The sequence below is a fragment of the Helobdella robusta genome, assembly GCF_000326865.2.
Source record: "Helobdella robusta unplaced genomic scaffold HELROscaffold_72, whole genome shotgun sequence".
NCBI lineage: Eukaryota > Metazoa > Annelida > Clitellata > Rhynchobdellida > Glossiphoniidae > Helobdella > Helobdella robusta.
In genome coordinates this window covers 425,584-443,484 of record NW_008705409.1, presented here as the reverse complement: position 1 = coordinate 443,484, position 17,901 = coordinate 425,584, and the positions used below count along the sequence as shown (strand labels likewise).

At 36.7% G+C, this 17,901-nt stretch overlaps 5 protein-coding genes across 5 annotated transcripts in view; all 5 read right to left on the bottom strand.

The window, feature by feature from the left end:
* HELRODRAFT_115969 (hypothetical protein) overlaps positions 1 to 3,239 on the bottom strand; it is a 3,899-nt gene extending 660 nt beyond the window's left edge. The window contains exons 1-9 of the mRNA XM_009031332.1: positions 3,082 to 3,239; positions 2,641 to 2,966; positions 2,197 to 2,416; positions 1,913 to 1,953; positions 1,628 to 1,701; positions 1,329 to 1,452; positions 1,027 to 1,124; positions 857 to 898; positions 1 to 749 (exon numbers count right to left, since the gene is read on the bottom strand). Coding sequence (XP_009029580.1) covers positions 456 to 749; positions 857 to 898; positions 1,027 to 1,124; positions 1,329 to 1,452; positions 1,628 to 1,701; positions 1,913 to 1,953; positions 2,197 to 2,416; positions 2,641 to 2,966; positions 3,082 to 3,143 — 1,281 coding nt within the window. The 5' untranslated portion in view covers positions 3,144 to 3,239 and the 3' untranslated portion in view covers positions 1 to 455. The remainder of the gene's footprint in view (positions 750 to 856; positions 899 to 1,026; positions 1,125 to 1,328; positions 1,453 to 1,627; positions 1,702 to 1,912; positions 1,954 to 2,196; positions 2,417 to 2,640; positions 2,967 to 3,081) is intronic.
* Positions 3,240 to 5,554: 2,315 nt separating this feature from the next.
* Positions 5,555 to 6,028, bottom strand: HELRODRAFT_136923 (hypothetical protein; the record flags this gene model as incomplete). The annotated part of the gene is made up of 2 exons (XM_009031331.1): positions 5,555 to 5,723; positions 5,889 to 6,028. Coding segments are annotated over 2 exons (309 nt in total), but the record flags the coding sequence as incomplete, so codon positions are not given.
* A 562-nt stretch (positions 6,029 to 6,590) lies between these two features.
* HELRODRAFT_137115 (hypothetical protein) lies at positions 6,591 to 7,215 on the bottom strand (the record flags this gene model as incomplete). The annotated part of the gene is made up of 3 exons (XM_009031330.1): positions 6,591 to 6,682; positions 6,836 to 6,967; positions 7,104 to 7,215. Coding segments are annotated over 3 exons (336 nt in total), but the record flags the coding sequence as incomplete, so codon positions are not given.
* A 3,839-nt stretch (positions 7,216 to 11,054) lies between these two features.
* HELRODRAFT_127740 (hypothetical protein) lies at positions 11,055 to 11,336 on the bottom strand (the record flags this gene model as incomplete). The annotated part of the gene is made up of 2 exons (XM_009031329.1): positions 11,055 to 11,167; positions 11,255 to 11,336. Coding segments are annotated over 2 exons (195 nt in total), but the record flags the coding sequence as incomplete, so codon positions are not given.
* Positions 11,337 to 14,329: 2,993 nt separating this feature from the next.
* Positions 14,330 to 17,022, bottom strand: HELRODRAFT_194286 (hypothetical protein; the record flags this gene model as incomplete). The annotated part of the gene is made up of 8 exons (XM_009031328.1): positions 14,330 to 14,664; positions 14,688 to 14,952; positions 15,077 to 15,234; positions 15,365 to 15,476; positions 15,716 to 15,821; positions 16,172 to 16,225; positions 16,518 to 16,576; positions 16,950 to 17,022. The coding sequence occupies 7 exons, from the start codon at positions 17,020 to 17,022 to the stop codon at positions 14,885 to 14,887; spliced, it is 630 nt and encodes a 209-aa protein (XP_009029576.1). The 3' UTR covers positions 14,330 to 14,664; positions 14,688 to 14,884.
* Positions 17,023 to 17,901: the final 879 nt, after the last annotated feature.

Sequence of the window (17,901 nt, the reverse complement as noted above, 5' to 3'; positions counted from 1 at the left end):
ACAATTATTCATACATGTAATTACATAAATAAATATGTAATTGGGTCAGAGAGAATAATTAAAATGCATATAGGTCAGTTATTATCATGGAAAATTTTAATGGGATTGTTATTTTATAAAAAAAAGTTATTATTAAAGATAGAAAGTGAATCATGTATGAATGAAAGAAAATTATTCAATTTAAGTATAAAATTCAACCTAGCAATCAACAATCGTCTTTTGGTTGACTGATTGGTTGGTTGGTTTGTTGATTGACGAATTGGTTGATGTACTAACCAATCTGCAATCGACAAATCAACCATCGACCAATCAGTGATCAGCAAATTAACAATAGACTAGAGAGTTAATAAAACATAGATTACACAATAAAGCAATCAATCAACGAAAAAAAATCAATCAGCCAGCTAACTACTAATCATTTCAATCGTTCAACCAAAAAAACTCGGCACAGCCAATCACGATCTATTTCCGGCAGTGGAGCTAACATGATAGCTACTTTCCTGCGATGAGACAGACGTCTGCTGTCTTAATCCAGACGAAGAACCTCCCCCACCTCCGCCACCCACTCCACTGAGACTACCGCTAACGCCAGTTCCACCCACACCACTTCCGACAACCAATGAGGAGTGAGTGAACAATTTGTACCAGCCAATCACGAGGCTCGTTAGATTTAATTCGTCCAAGTTTATCTGGACTACGCCCATAAAAATTTTGCGGTCCAGTCGACCGTAATCTCCCCATATTGTTACCTGGTTGGTGGAAAGAATGAATGAATGAATGAATAAATGAATGAATGAATGAATGGAAGAAAGATTGATAGATTGATTAAAAGTAAAAGAATAAAACTTAATTAAACCTGTAATGTCTTTCCACAGAACGGCTCGGCGAATATGAGGACCTGCGCGTTTGTCAAGTGTTAAGTTAGGAACACATTACGGTAACTATTATCATCATGACCAACATCGTCATCATAACCAACACCGTCATCATCATCATCATAACCAACATCGTCACCACCACCACCACCTGTTGGTAGAGGGGGTCGAGGGTTCGCCTGGCGATGGAGGTCTTCTGCTTCTCCACTCTCCTCTTACCATCCATCAGGTAAACTTTTATGTACGGAGCTGGTGATGACGATGATGACGATGATGGTGACGATGATGATGATGACGATGATGACGTCACCATAGTTGCGACGATTTTAATGAAAGTGACGTCAAAGCAATCCTATCATCAGCTTCAAACAGCTCTAGCAGCAGCAGCAACAACGACAAAGAGATAGACAACAACAACAGCAAGAACGACGACAACGACGACATCATACCCACCTGGTAAAATTCTCGTTCCGGATTTAGGAACCAGACCTCGTGCCCTGATGACCTCAACCTCCAGACAACCCTTCCGAGCCGTAAGTCCCAACTGTATTTGCCCTAAACAAGCCGTTCCTAGCACCTGAAATGTCGATGCGGTAAATGTCATTGTGTGTGTTTGTAATCGTGTTTCTGACGTAGCTAGATGTTAATGTCATTATTATTAATACCATCGTCATTACTCCCATTATTATATACAATCAAGTTAAATAAAGGGCAATAGGCCGCACATCTCTATTCCCTAATTTGTAACCGACCTGTCGGCCAACTAGCTGTCCGGGGCCCAATCCGTCGATAAAACTTGAAAGCTGTTGCTGCTGCTGGCTCGAATCTAAATCATATTCAGTATTTTTCTTCTTTTAAAAGTTATTATTTATTATCATTATTGTTCAAGTAATTAATAATTCCATTCAGATGAGTTGGTATTACTGTTTACAGGAAATACAATAACATGACCGTGAACAACATCACGAACAACAGCAACAACAACGACAAGGACAACGACAGCAACAACGACAACAACAACAACAACGTACTCTTACCTGACGACGAAATCATAGCACTCCCACCACTGCTCTGCCACCTGCATAAAAAATAACATTCAAGCAACTTTAACGCATCTTTACCCGTTATAACTTATTAAAATTTTAGCACACACACACACACACACACACACACACACACACACACACACACACACACACACACACACACACACACACACACGCACGCACGCACACACACACACACTAATCCTAAACCTGACAATGAAACAAGCTGTTCATACAAACCATAAAGACTCATTAAAGAAATATTGTCAACTAACATGGCCACGGAGTCGCTACTGTTACCCGCGGACGAAGAAGGCCCACCAACGGCCCCCCCAAAACTGTTGCTAGACCCCCCGTGGCTTGCGGTGGACACCCCGTAGTTATTGGCCCCACTGTCCGTGGAGTCTCTACTCGTCTGCCTCTTCATTTTCATATCTACAGCAGCACCAACTTCCTCGCTGCGTTGGAATGATGCTTTGCCGCGTTTGCCTATATCTACATTGTTGTTGTTGGTGTTGTTGTTGTTGGTAGTGTTGTTGCTGCTGTTGTTGATGTTGTTGGTAGTGTTGTTGTTGTTGTTAGTGTTGTTGGTGTACTTAATTAGTTAAGCATATGAGTTTCACAGAGCTAAAACTGAATTATTATTTTCAAATGTTTGTCTAAATGTTGTTATAAATCAAAAAGTGACGTTTATGAAAATTAAAAAAGCACACAAATACCTCCGATTTGTGAGGTGCTCTGACTTTTTCTTTTCGATAAGCCAACCAGGGCAGCCATTTTTCGGCCAATAGAAGGATGCGGTTTTGCAGGGTGACCAGCTATTGGCTGCCTCTTATTACCCCCACCCTTCGTAGTATTCTTATCGGCCAATGAGGTTGATTCGTTTGGTAGAAGCTCGTTTTCTATTGGTTGGTCATCTGGCAGGCCTGAATCAGATTGGCTGCCAATATCGAACGGTGTTGATAATGATGTTGTTCGTTGTTGTTGTTGTTTGCGTCGATTTTGTTGTTGCTGCTGCTGCTGCTGATTCATTTGCAAACTGCTGCTGGGATGACGATCATCTCATATTCAAATAACATCGTCAACAACACTAAATTGAATTGTACACATATTCAAAACGATGACAACAACAACAACAACGACAACAAAACTGAACTAACTCGAGATTATCATCATAACCGTCGGCCCCTCCACCGAGACCACTATCATTACCGCTCTTCATGCCACTTCCGGAAGTTGTTGTTGTTCTATTATTAGCGTTCGTGGGTTTTTCCGACTGCGTCGACCTGAGGCTAATTTTAGAAAAATCCGAAATATCGCTCATCTCTGAAATATCGCTGTGTAGAGCATCGTCGTGGGGGTCCGCACTGAAATCTGATTGGTCGTTGATTGATTGATTGATTGATTGATTGATTGATTGATTGATTGATAGATAGATTGGTCAACAATTTCAAAAACTACAAAACCAAACCAACCCCTCCTTTTTCTTCTTCCGTCTGCTCTCATTGGCCCGCTTTCATTCGCGAACCTTCCATGTTGCTGAAATCTATTCTTAGCTCGGAATTCCCCACCATCGCTATAAACATCACGGTTATCATGATAATACGGTGGCTGTTGTTGTTGCTTGTTGCTGTACCTTCGAAAGTTATTTTGCTGTTGTTGCGGAAACATTTGTTGCATGTTGTTGTTGTTGTTGTTCATCATCATCATTCGTCGGTCAAGGTCGTCGTTTCTCCATCTGCGCCGCGATTGGCCAGATGAAGAAGTGGGCGTTGACGGGGTCGAAGATCTGCCAATTAAATTTTATCATCCAATCGAGAGATACAACTTTAAATAGCTAACAAATCTAGACCAATTTTAACCAATCGGCAGTTTTATTAATAAAGGCAGCCAATTACAAACCCGATCAAGAAATACGTCACGAAACAAGTTTACAAACACAAGGATGACACTAGCAATTTACCTCGATCCTCTCTTCGAGGGGTGGTTGTAAATGTCGTTGGCTCTGTCGGATGACCTCGATCGACCTAATAAAAACAACAACAACAACAACAACAATAATAATAATAAGAAGAAGAAGAATATTATTAAACAGCAACAACAACAACAGCAGCAGCAACGATGATGATCAACCAACGACCTTCATTTCTCTGGTACCCTCCCCCTCCGACCATTCTTTCATTTCCGCCTTCTATGACGTCATCGACTACGTCACCGCCCCCGACGACGGCCGGGTTACTATAAATAGCATCCTTCCTTCTGTTTCCTCTCTCCTGATTGGCCGACGAGCCGCCGGTGTTTGACCTTGACCTAATTTTTCGTGACACGGCTTCGGAGTCGGAGGACGCCACTTTCCACCAATCACCGCCACCGGTTTCAGGGGTTTTCCCTGTAATTATTATTAGGCAATCAATTGATCATCATCATAATTATTTTATTATTATTATTATTATTACCATCACCAAGAGGATGAGGAGCGATAGGCAGCTGTCTCTTCTTCACCACCCTCACCATCCCACCAGAGGAACTGAATTGATGATGATAATGATGATGATGACGACGATGATAGTGATAGTGATGATGAGAGAATTAAAACAATGGCAAATCGTCACGGAGACAGCCGGCCATACAATACAGACGGCTAGACAGAATACCGACAGACAGACAGACAGACAGACAGACAGACAGACAGACAAGCAAGCAAACAAAAACACACTCACACTTCATCCTCCTCCCTTTCGTTCCTCTTCCTCTCACCACTACCACTAACAACACTGCCACCACCACCGCCGCTACTACTATCACCACCACCACTAGCAGCCACATTCTCGTCCGCTGGAGCCACCATAATGGTATCATCGCTAGAGTAAACAAGGGCGCCAGCAGCTGCTCCAGCTGCTGACGATTTTTGCTGCTGCTGCTGTCTGGAATGTCGTTTGCTGTTGCTGTTGTTGTTACCGGGTTCCATGTTGTTGTTGTTGTTGTTAGATTTTGCTGTTGTTGTTAAGTTGTTGGCGTCTAATTCGGAGTTATCACTGTCGCTCAGACGAGAGACTGAGTTCGGAGGTGAGAGGTGGTCTTTTGTGTAGTCCTGTTGTTGTTGTACATTTGTTTGTCTGTGTGCGTGTGTGCGTTTGTACGTGTGCAGTTAAGTTTGTGTGAATGTATGCATGTATGTATACATGCATTCGCGCGCCTGCGAAAACATGTAAGCAAACAAAAATGTAGTCTATTGAAAAACAGATCATCCGAGATTTACTACATAGACTACAAACCTACTAACCAATCAAGCAACTAATCAATCTATCTATCCACCAACCAATCAGCCGAGCAAGCAGGCAAGCAAACAAGCAAGCAGTCAACGAACCTCGTGTGACGTAGATGTAACACTGCTGCAAGCATCGTCGTAATGAAAGAGAGTGAACGTTTGGATCCTATCGTACAGGTCGCAAGTTGAGAGGTCAACAATCGCCTGGTAGGAACAAAAATACACACATACACACATACGTATACACATACACATACATACGTTATACACACAGACATACACAAATAAAAACGTATATACACACACGTACACACATATATAAGTATACACGCACATATATATACACACACACTACGTACGTGACCAACCTCGCCGACGTACTCCCCACTGCCAATCCTGTCGTAATCGTAGACTGTGATCTGCAGCGACTGAGACTGCAGGTCTCGCCTCTTAACGGGCGTGTAAGCGAATGACTGGCACCATCTGGGGTTCAGGGTTCCCGCCACGGTCTTCGTACGCCTTTTTGTCTTCTCGCTAGGGACGGTTTATTTAATCATTTCTTTTCATTAATTCGATTAATCGATCAGTCGGTCATTGATCGATTAATTGATTAATTCATCCATTGATTGATTGATTTATTTATTTATTCATTCATTTATACACCAATCAGTCATTCCACTAATCGTCATCGGAGCTAACCTCCTATCTGGCAGAAGGTAGAGCTTGCAGTAGGGATTGCGTAATATATTATTCTCTCTCGGCCTCAGACTGATGGCACCTACAATCGTTACGACCAGCTGGTACGTGGGAATGTCATAGTACATCACCTTTATCTGAAGTTATCAGTTGGAGAATTATGATTGATTGATTGATTGATTGATTGATTGATTGATTGATTGATTGATTGATTGATTGATTGGACGGTTGGTTGGCTGATTGATTGACCGACCAACCGAAAGACCGACCGACCAACCAACCAACCAACCAACTGACCAACCAACCAACCTGTATCTTGCCACAAACAGGTGAAGGGTAGACAGGGGGGTAGAAGGAAGCAGGCGAGCCCGGAGATGTCACCGTCACTGCCGGCCCGGAATGTGTAAAACTGGGCAGACGAGATGAAGAGGAGGACGATGATGAGGGTGGGAATGGCGGGCCTGTGGAAGTTGACAAAAAAGTTTAACAAAATAAAAATAATTATCATTATTATTTTTATTGTAATTCCAACAACAACAACAGCAACAACGACAACAGCAAACCCCCTCCATCTTTGTATCTTCTCGGCGATGATATCCTCCTACTGATGACACTAGATAGACTCTCATTGGATGCGTATTTATAACCACTACCGCTAGCCCCGCCCCCTTCTTTCGCTCCTCCTCCGCCCTCTCTGCCCAACCATCTCTCTACTGCCAGTTCAACTTTGAAGTCGTTCTGAGAGGCGAAGATGACGTCATAAACGTCGTCGAATGAGAGGTTGCGTAAACACTTTCCTGTAGTTTGATTGGTTGACGTACGGTGGAAAGTGAAACTCAAAAAATTCGATTGGTCGAAGATTTAGTAAGTGATTGATCTGACTGGCTGGTTGGGAGTGAAACATGTGATATGATCGATAGAAGAAGAAGAAGGAGGAGGAGACAACTAACCATTCCACATGACGACTTCATCGCCGGCAGTCAGGTTGGCCACGGTGTCGGCCACACTGCCCTTTTTAACTTTCGTCACGAATGCCCCCACGTAGCCGTGCTCCGTCATGCGGCCCCCTGTCACTTTCAGCCCTGCGGTAGGAGGAAGTTCAACGCTCATTAAAGTTCAAAATAAATAAATTCCATCGTCGTAAGCATCATTTAATCAACAAATCAATAATAACTTAAAAATGACGTCACCGAAGTGGTTCAATCGTCACAGGCTTACCTAACGTTTTCTTGCCACTGGGGTCCCGAGGGTCCTCAAAGGTTTTATGGAGGACCATGTGACCGAGTAGTTTTGAGCCATCTGGCGAAACTTTCCACGATACTGGGTGCTGCGATTGGTTGGGAAGAATAGGCGAAATTAGGGAATGACTTAATAAAGATGTCGTTATTATTGTTATTATTAATAATGATGATGACGACGACGACGATGAAAAAGTATTGACGATGAATACGTGTAAAACAACGACGCACAGAAGTTAGTTTGAAAAAAGTGACGGTTCTGTATAGAACGATAGATACTAGCCTAACACAAACAAACACTGATACATTTAATCAGACATACACAAACATCAAACAGACAAACAAACACATATACAGACAAACAAACAACCACAAGCAGGCAGACACACACACAAACAAACACACATACACACACAAAACCCACCATCGATTTATTCCTCCTAACTCTACCAGCCCCACCACCTCCATACAAATATTGTTGCTGCTGAAAAGATGCCGGCTGACTCGTCAAACTCCGACTACTACCGCTCCTAATTACCGAGCCGGAACCGTAATAACCGACTCCATCGTCGTATCGGTATGTACCAGAATCTGGAGAGGTGCATCCCTGTTTGTGATGCAGTTGTGATGAGGACGCTGGGCCCGTCTTGCTTATTCTAATTCCGCTATTTATTTCCTCTTCAGAGCTGCTGACAGAACCACTTTTGTTGTTGTTGTTGTTGTTCGTGTTTTCGTTGTTCGCCGACGATGACGTCACGCTGGGAGGTAGTGCCTGATTGGGTAAAAAATAATTTGCGCCGCTTCCGCTATTTCTAGCCCGGTTCTGATTGGCCGAGGAGGAAAAGTATGGCGATGGAGAGGAATCACCTGATTTGTCAGAGCCTAGAGAATCTTCTCTCGATAGGGAACGTGCCGGCCTTTGATTGGTTCGATAATTTGGAAATTGGGTCATATTGCCGGGGTTCATCCGCTGTCGAGACTGTCGTTGACCTATATATATATATATATATATATATATATATATATATATATATATATATGTATATATATATATTGAAGACGAATAAAAAAATGATGAATGATGCAATTAAGAAAACGCATTGAAACAGCAATTGATACAAAAAAATACGTAAAACACACGCCAAAAACCCTACCTTCAATGTACCTAGCAGCACCTGCAGCGGCGAGAACAGCAGCAGCACCATTACCACCACCACTACCAGCACCATCATCTCTGTAGCCCATGTACCCAGCGTCACCATAGTCCTCTATGTTATGCTGGTAATAGTTATAATATTGTTGTTGCTGTCGCAATTGTTGCTGCATAAGCCTGTCAGGTTGTCTGTCTCTACCCCTAACTTTGATTGGCTGGGCCTGGCCGTCGTGCTCTCTCGCGATTGGCTGTTTGATTCTATAGGAGGAGGAGCTATAGGGCGACGACGATGAGGATAAAGAAGATGATCGGGTGAAATTTTTCTGATGTTGTTGTTGCTGTTGCGTGCTATAAATAGTGGAGGTAGTTTCATTGGATAAGTGATACTGTTGTTGTTGTTGCTGTTGTTGTTGAGCATAAATCTGTTGTTGCTGTTGTTGTTGTCTGTATTTGGTTGAATTATTCAATCCACCGAATAAACATTATGTGTAATTAGAGAATAAATCCAAACAATTAACCATTCATTCATTCACGTATGTTTTATGTGTGAATGAATGAATTCCTTCATACATGCATTCATTAATTCACGTATGTATGTATGAATGATTGAATGAACAGTTAAACAAATGAGCGAATTAATTAATAAACGAATGAACGAACAAACAGATGGATTGATGAAAAAATTGATGGATGAATGAATGAAAAAACAAAAAAAACAATGAATGAGTGAATGAATGAATGAATGAAAAAATGAACGAACGAACGAATGAATTTGGAATGAATGAACTTACAGGAAGGCATCATAGGGAATATTCAAATGAGCAATCATTGCTGATGGTTGTTGCTGTTGTTGTTGTTGAGAGCCAACTGTAATAATAATAATAATTAATAATGAAAATAATAATTAATAATAAATTAATAAAATAATAATTATTATTTTTATAACTGCTGAAACCGCAATAAAAATATAACAGCTATAAGATGGAAAGTTAAACCTACAAAAAATGCTTTTCTTTTTATATAATATTATTAATATTATTATATTATTATTTTCATAATATTATTTTATTATTATTATCATAATATTATTATATTATTATTATTATTATTTTGGATATAGCCTAAAGATATTATTTTTCACTTAGCAAATAACTTTTTAACGAAATAAGCGATGTTATAGATATAGTATCATATTTTTTTTAAAACGCCATATCACCGCCATCACGATGCTATCATCGTATCATATGATATCCTATCATAGATCAAACGAAAAAATGATAAAATGTTCGAATGAATGAGTGAATGAGTGAACTTATAAATACGTAAGTTTACTCATGTGTTAATATCGATTGAATGAACGACTGAAAAAATGAACGAATGAATGAATGGACGAATGAATGAATGAGAAAGTGAGTGAGCGAGTGATGAAAAAAATAGTGAGTGGACGAATATATGAATAAACCAACGAACGAACAAACGAACGAACGAACGAATGAGTCAGTAAAGAACTACTAGTATTAAGATGATGACTAAGACGATGACGATGACTAAGAAGATGATGATGACGATGACTAAGAAGATGATAGTGATGATGCATGCGTTGTTGAAGAGGATGATGATGATGACGTCAATTATGAGTAGCTCAAAGGTGAGATCTGTGTGACTAATAACAACAACAAACATAATAACATTTTTATAAAAATAATAATAATAATATCTATATCACAGAATCAATAATAACAACAACAACAAGATCTACATACGAATTGAAAATGAAGACGACGACGACGATGAGGATGATGCTGATGATGACGATGAAAGCGGTGGTGGTGATGATGATTATATAGAAGGTGATGACGATGATGATGAACAACAAGATAATTAAGAGCTAAGCAGAAATGATGATGACGATGATGAAGATGATGTGATCATCGCATCATATCACACCTGGCTCAAACACACAGGCACTTACGTACATACATACATACATACATACATACACACATACATACGGGCATGTATGCATGCATACATACATACACACGCACAAACACACACACAAATACACAAACTAACACACACACACATGCAAATATATATTGTTGTTTATCATTTATGGCAACACAATTTCACGACATAACAAAATCATTATCATCATTATCATGGTCATTATGTATTTGCTTGTGTGTGTGTGTGTGTGTGTGTGAGTGAGTGTGTGTGTGGGTGTGTGTGGGTATGTGGTAGGTTTTATTGTTGGCAAAAGTTAATAAACTGAAAAACGGGTCTACATTATTGCTATAACTTCTATCACTGTCATCATCATCATCATCGTCGTCGTCGTCAAAATCAATATTAGTAATTAAAAAATTACACAGACCGCTTGTACATTGAGCAATATTTTTATCATTATTATTATTATTATTACTGTTACTATTAAAATGATGAGCATCCAATCTTTCTTCACTATTGCGAACGGTATTAATATTACCACCATCACTATTATTATTATTATTAATATTATTATTGTTATTGTTGTTGTTAGTATTATTTTCAAGGTCAAGTTGAAGGTCGATGGGTTTGGCCATGCCCCCGTGGTACCACTGGCCGGTCTTCACAAGGATGTCCTGCTTCTTCTTGCAAATTACGCAAGCCCAGATCTCCTGAATAAACAGCATAGATAAAAAATAATAATAACTATTATTATTTTCTACAAATGAAAATAATAGCAATAATAATAATAATAACAACAACAACCTTATTTTTCAGCATCATGATGCAACCGCATCTAGCGCAGGATCTGACAAAGCAATAATGACATTTATGTCCAATCCCATCGGCAAATTTTGTCTTCCTGCAGATCTCGCATAAATTAGGGTCTTGACTTCCGGTGGCTGACGTCGGTGAAGTTGAAGAGGCTGTCTGTGATTGGTTGTTGAGTTGGTGAAGAGGGTTGGCTCCTCCCATTTCTCCTAGGCCACTACTTGTGCCATTCACCTCCTCCCCTAATTTTTTTACTGACTCAGTGTATGTCTCAAACTCGTCTTGAAGATTTCTGCATTTGGGATGTTATATTTACATCTTTTAGAGATTTAGGATTAGAACTCTGTATACATATAATATACACACACAGATGATACGTACATAGCTGATACATACATAGATGGTATATACCTAAATGATATATGCTTAGCTGATAATAAAACAATACAATGGAAAGAGGTAGCTTTTCTAATTGAATATAATATAAATATAATACAAATAATATTTATAACAATATAAGCAATAATAATAATAATAATCATTATTATTATGAAGATCAACATAAAAAAAAATAGCAAAGTAATAAAAATGAACCACCTAACCTTAATATTTCTTGCTCTCTTTGTTCCTCCTCTCGCTGTCTTTGAATCACTGACTCAATTATTTTACGTTCCTCATCAGTTAGGTGGGTCAGATCTGGCAGTGGAGGTAGTGATGGCCGTCTTTTTGTCGCCATTTTGTTTTTTATCAATTTGATTAATCAGTTTAGTGTTTGAGGTATAATTTGGTTAAAAAATTTAGCTAGTTTTATAAAAATTTATATCATTTATTTGCAGTAGATTAAGGAATTTATTAAATTATAAATAAAATGTTGTTACTAGAATAAAAACAATGCCTTTTTAGATGGATGTTTTGAGCTTTTAATATATGAAATAAATTATAAAACACACAAAAAATTACTATACAATATCATGATATCTCATACTTATATAATATATATATACAAAAAGTGACTGAAACAGATGAATAAAATGTCTGAAAATATTTTAAAACAGGATGTTAGCAAGAAAGACGGTACAAGAAGAAATTATAGATGCAAATATGTAATCATAATCGTATTTTAATTAATTTTAAATCTATTTGATCATGTTATGGTTTGATTCAGAACATTTAAATTTTGGATTTAAATGTTTTTAATAAAGTAGCAAAATATTAAATTATATGAAATTTAATAAAAAGCCGAAAATAATTGAACGTATTTCAGTCAAAAATAAAGTTAGTAACGTCAGGTTATGCAAGATAACGCAAAACTATTTAAATATTTTGATTGATTTTTTAATTTGTTTGCACTTTTAAATTTAAACTAGTGGCCATTTAAATTAATTTAATTTATTTTGCACTTGTTTTTTAAAATTTAAAGTGCAAAAACAAAATAAATGGACCTTAGGCTCAGATACACACAAGTCGCGAAGTGTATCCCAAATATAATTTACATTTTTATTAAATTTCAAGTATTTTCAATAAAATTTTTACATATAATTTATAAAATAATTTTTAGAATGTTATTTTGAACAAATAAGCTTTTTAAAAATCATTTAAAACTTTTTAAACATCAAGTTTGAGACTAAATTTCTACGAAAAAGACACAATTAATAAAGTTAAGATCATAATTATAAGACAATTTATTAAATTTTTTGTTCCATTATCTCATATGGAGATAAAATAACGAATTTTAGCTCTCAAAACGTGTCAATTCTGGTCCTTATACTCTAGTAAACCTCGGAGCATCCCTATTACATATATAATGCATCATTAATGACGTAAATGATGCTATATTTAGCATCACCCACCTCTTACATTATGTCATTCTTAAAAATAAATTTTCTGATATCAAATATTCATCATCAGATTTTTCAAATTAAGTGAACTCTCTTATTATTTTAGGCTATCAAAAATCTAAAGAATCATAAGAAAATATGCACACATATTCACACACACACACACACACACACACACACACACACACACACACACACACACACACACCACACACATCGACTGCTCCGTCGGTACGATGGATTGCGTCAACGGTTTTCACGGTGGGTCTTCATGTGAGCAGAGCGTCCAATTCTTGACAGGCATCCCCGTGAACAAAGCAGACAGGTCGCTGCTTTGGACGACATGGCCAGTCCAACAAAACTGGGACCGGTGTATAAAGGCTTCATTGCCCGAATGACCACATATTTTTAGAACCTCTGTGTCAGGCACCTTGTCCTCCCATCTGATGTGTGCAATTTTACGGAGGCATCTCATGTGGAACCGAACAAGTCTACGTATGTGGTCCAAGTTTCGCATCCAAGCAACAGTGAAGATATCACGACTGCTCTGTAACACAGCAGCCATGGTGCACAGAGGTATAACATGCTCGTTCTGCAGCCGTCTGTTAAGTTTCCCAAATGCATCCCCTGCCCTCGCAAGCCTTGCAGTGACGTCGTCGTCACACACACACGCACACAAACACACGCACACAAACACATGCACGCACGCGCGCGCACATGCACACATACTTACAAAAACTTTTTTCAAAATTTTTCAAACAGGAAAAAACATTTTATTCACTAGAAGCAACAGATTAACACAAAAAATTATTCCTAAGAAAAATAAATAAATAATTTATAAATATATCACTATATCACCATGATTATATATATATACATATTTATTTGTATAAATAAAAATACATATATATATATACATATATGTATAGCCGAAAAGCAATAAAAAGCTTAACAATGAACACCTAAGTATAAAAACACACACACACACACTTATAAACAAACCAACGCAAGCACGCACACACAAACACACACACACGCACAGTCATCATTCAGGGTCTAATGTAAAATAACCAAGTAACAATCATAGTGATAGTGAGATAATTTCATATTAAAAATAATTTTTGCTATATTTAATCTTATTTTTGGAATGTGATATTGGTTATATATATATATATATATATATATATATATATATACATATATATATATGTATTAACGTATATTAAATGCTAGTATTATTTTAAAATCCATTTGCACCGGAAAGCAAAAGCAACATTACATTAGACAATAATATTGATTAATATTACGTTATGAGTGTAGAAGCTTATTATTTATAAATGAGTGATAAAATGAATGAATGAATAAATGAAGCAACGAAGGAATGAATGAATGAAGAATTAATTGAACGAAAAACGAGTTGATATCACGAAGGAGAAACAAAGCAACCAGACATGAATTAATAAATAAACGAATAAAACTAGTAGAATAAAATAAATAAATATATTCAAACAACCAACTGATATGACTTAGAGTAAAACTGATTTTAATTTATTATGACTCAGATTGACCAAAAGGAAAGAACGAACAAATGAGTAAATAAATGAATGAATGAATGAATGAATGAATGAACGAATGAATGAATGAAAGAATGGATAAATGAAAGAATGTTCAGATGTATGAATCTTTAAGAATTCCGACGGAAAATTCTTTTTTTTTGATTTACCAAATAGATAGATATTATGGTTTAATAGAGAGAGAAAGAGAGAGAAAAAGAGAAAAAAAAGAGAAAGAAAGAGAAAAAGGAAGGAGAGAGAGAGAGAGAGAGAGAGAGAGAGAGAGAAAATAACAAAAGTGATCGTAAAAAATTGGAAATAAAAAATTGAAAAAATGACTAAAAAAGTAGAGAATAATTAACTTTAAAAGTTGCGCAAGTTATGTCTAAAATGATGACGACGATGAAGATGGCGATAGTGAAAATGGTGAGGACGACGACCACGGTTAAGAACAGCGTTAACAGTAGCAACGACTTGACTGCGTAGAATGCAACTCTATCGGCGTCTCTTTTGGCTTTAACTCAACTTTTAAAAACGAAAATAAAAATATTTGTTGTTAGTAGAATACGATGAAACACCAATCACCAATCACACACACACACATACACACACACATACAACACACATACATACACACATACATACACACCACTTTTTTGCATGGTTTCAGCAGTATCCATTCCAGGTAGGGCAGCCGCCACCCTCCTAAACAGCTGCTTCACGTTGTAACTCGATTTGGCACTCGTCTCTATGAACATCACATCCAGCTCTCTGGCCTTCTTCTCGCCATCTTCCATCGAGACTTGCCTGCTCATGGGAAGCCAATCAAATGACCAACCAATCAATGTATCAAGAAGTCAAACAATCAATCAGAGAACCAAATAAAGTCAACTACTCATTTGATCAACCAACCAACCAACCAGTTTATCAAACAAACCTCTTATCAAATAGATCAGTTTTATTTCCGACGAGTATGATGATGACGTCACTACCTCTCTCCATGCGAACGTCATCAATCCATTTCGTTGTCTGTTCAAATGAGCTCAGATCTTAGAGAGAAAAAAATATTAAAAAAAATATAAAAAATTATTAACATTTAAAAAATTTTCAATCTATTTATTCATCCCATTCATTCATCTGTATATTTATCCATCTATCTATCCAATCACTCAGCCTCTTTTTCATTCATTCATTCCACTAATTCCTACTTCTCAAAAACTATCCAACTCCAAAACATAAAATTTCATGGACAACCAGTCGATCCCAATCAATCCCTAATCTCCCTAACTTGAAATATCATAGACGACGACGGCCACTGAAGAATCCCTGATGTACGAGGGTATCAAACTCCGAAACCTTTCCTGACCGGCTGTATCCCATAGCTGAAGACGTATCTAATTTAGGAGTATCATGGATTGTTAGGATCATTGAGATTGCTGCTGCTTTCTAACTCTATAGATTACAACAACAACAATACTAATACCACTGTGCCATATGTACTAATACTTTTACTAATTCTATTACTATTACTGACAAAATTGCTTGTACACATATTAGTAATGGCTGTACAATCACATCATTATCATCATCATCATTTCTCATCATCATCATCACCATTTCTCATCATCATTATCGTTTCTCATCATCATCATCATTCCTCGTTATCATCATCACCCCAATCATCATCATCATCATCATCATCATTATTATTATTTGTGATATTATGACAGAAGGAAGCACTCACAGTTCTATCTTCTAGGTACATGGTTTTTGAGAGGAAGTCGATTCCGATCGTTGCCTGGTTGTGGGGATGAAATAGACTCTAAATTTAGATTTAATCTGACAACTTAGAGCAAGTTAAAAATGAATAACAGTGAAATTAAATAAATAAAAGTGAAATCAGATTAAGAACTGCTTATAGATATATTAATAAAACATACTATAAAGAAAGAAAATCTAAAACTTTTCTATGACATACATGTATACAACTATACAGCTAACATAGAATTAAAAAATACAAACTGAATAATGAAAAAAAAACTAAATTTAATTACAATAATCATTTATAAATCACTAATAATGTTATTTACCTGGTAGGAATTGTCAAAGCTGTCATACATAAATCTAGTGATTAGAGATGTTTTACCAACTGTTAATAAACAAAAAATTATATAAAATTAAAACTTTTCAAATTTTTTATTTAAAAAAACAAATATATATATATATATATGAATATTATATGTATATCAATTATGTGTATACATACTGTATTATACACATAATTCATATAAAGTAACTAAAGAAAGCCTATAATAATTTAATTGGTGGGGCTATTACAGTACTTTACCGATGTTACTTTCTTCACTACTAAATCATCTAGAATGGTATTAACTCATGCAATTTTTAAACTTGAAACATTAAAAAAGGCGTGAATGAAACAGTCCAGACAAGACAGAGGCAGACTTGAATAAAAAAAATTTTAAATTAAAAAATAAAATTGAATAAAATAAAGATCTAGCTACCGCTCTGTTCCCCAAGAAACACCAATTTAAATTTTCTTAACGGATTTCCAAATTCGACAGTTCCGTTCGACATTTTAAGAATTTTACTAAATTTTTAGGAAATTAATGAAAAAAAATAATTTTGGAAAAAAAAACAATTCTTCGTGCGTCAACTTAGCGGCGAAGATTGAAAAAAATGGACATATGAAAGCCTAGCGAACGTTTATCGAATCAAAAAATCTTTTAAATCTCCATTTAAAAAGTTAGAACCAAGAGGTGGTGCTGAATAAAAACGAAACATTAACATCAACATCACAACAACAACAACATTGCAACAACAACATCACAACATATAGATTACAACAACATCACGAAAACAACAACACACAACAAACCAACTTTTCGTTAATAAATCCTAGGACAGTGCCTACCATGCAATTGAAAACACATTATAAATGCGGGAGATATGTATAAAAAAAGAGTGCACATAAACAACGACCAATGAGATTGTGAGCACAAAAATAATAAATTTTAAAAAATACGGAACTGTCAAATTTTATTATTTTAATATAAATAATTTAAAATAATAAAATTTGATAGTTCCGTATTTTTTAAAATTTCTTACATTATATTTCGACATTGAGCTCACAATCGTATTTTCTTCCATTCATTAAGTTACAGCTGTGTTGCGTTCCCTTTTCTAGTTATCTCATTGATCGTTCACTTACAGCTGTGTTGCGTTCCCTTTTTTAGTTATCTCATTGATCGTTCACTTACAGCTGTGTTGCGTTCCCTTTTTTAGTTATCTCATTGATCGTTCACTTACAGCTGTGTTGCGTTCCCTTTTTTAGTTATCTCATTGATCGTTCACTTACAGCTGTGTTGCGTTCCCTTTTTTAGTTATCTCATTGATCGTTCACTTACAGCTGTGTTGCGTTCCCTTTTTTAGTTATCTCATTGATCGTTCACTTAC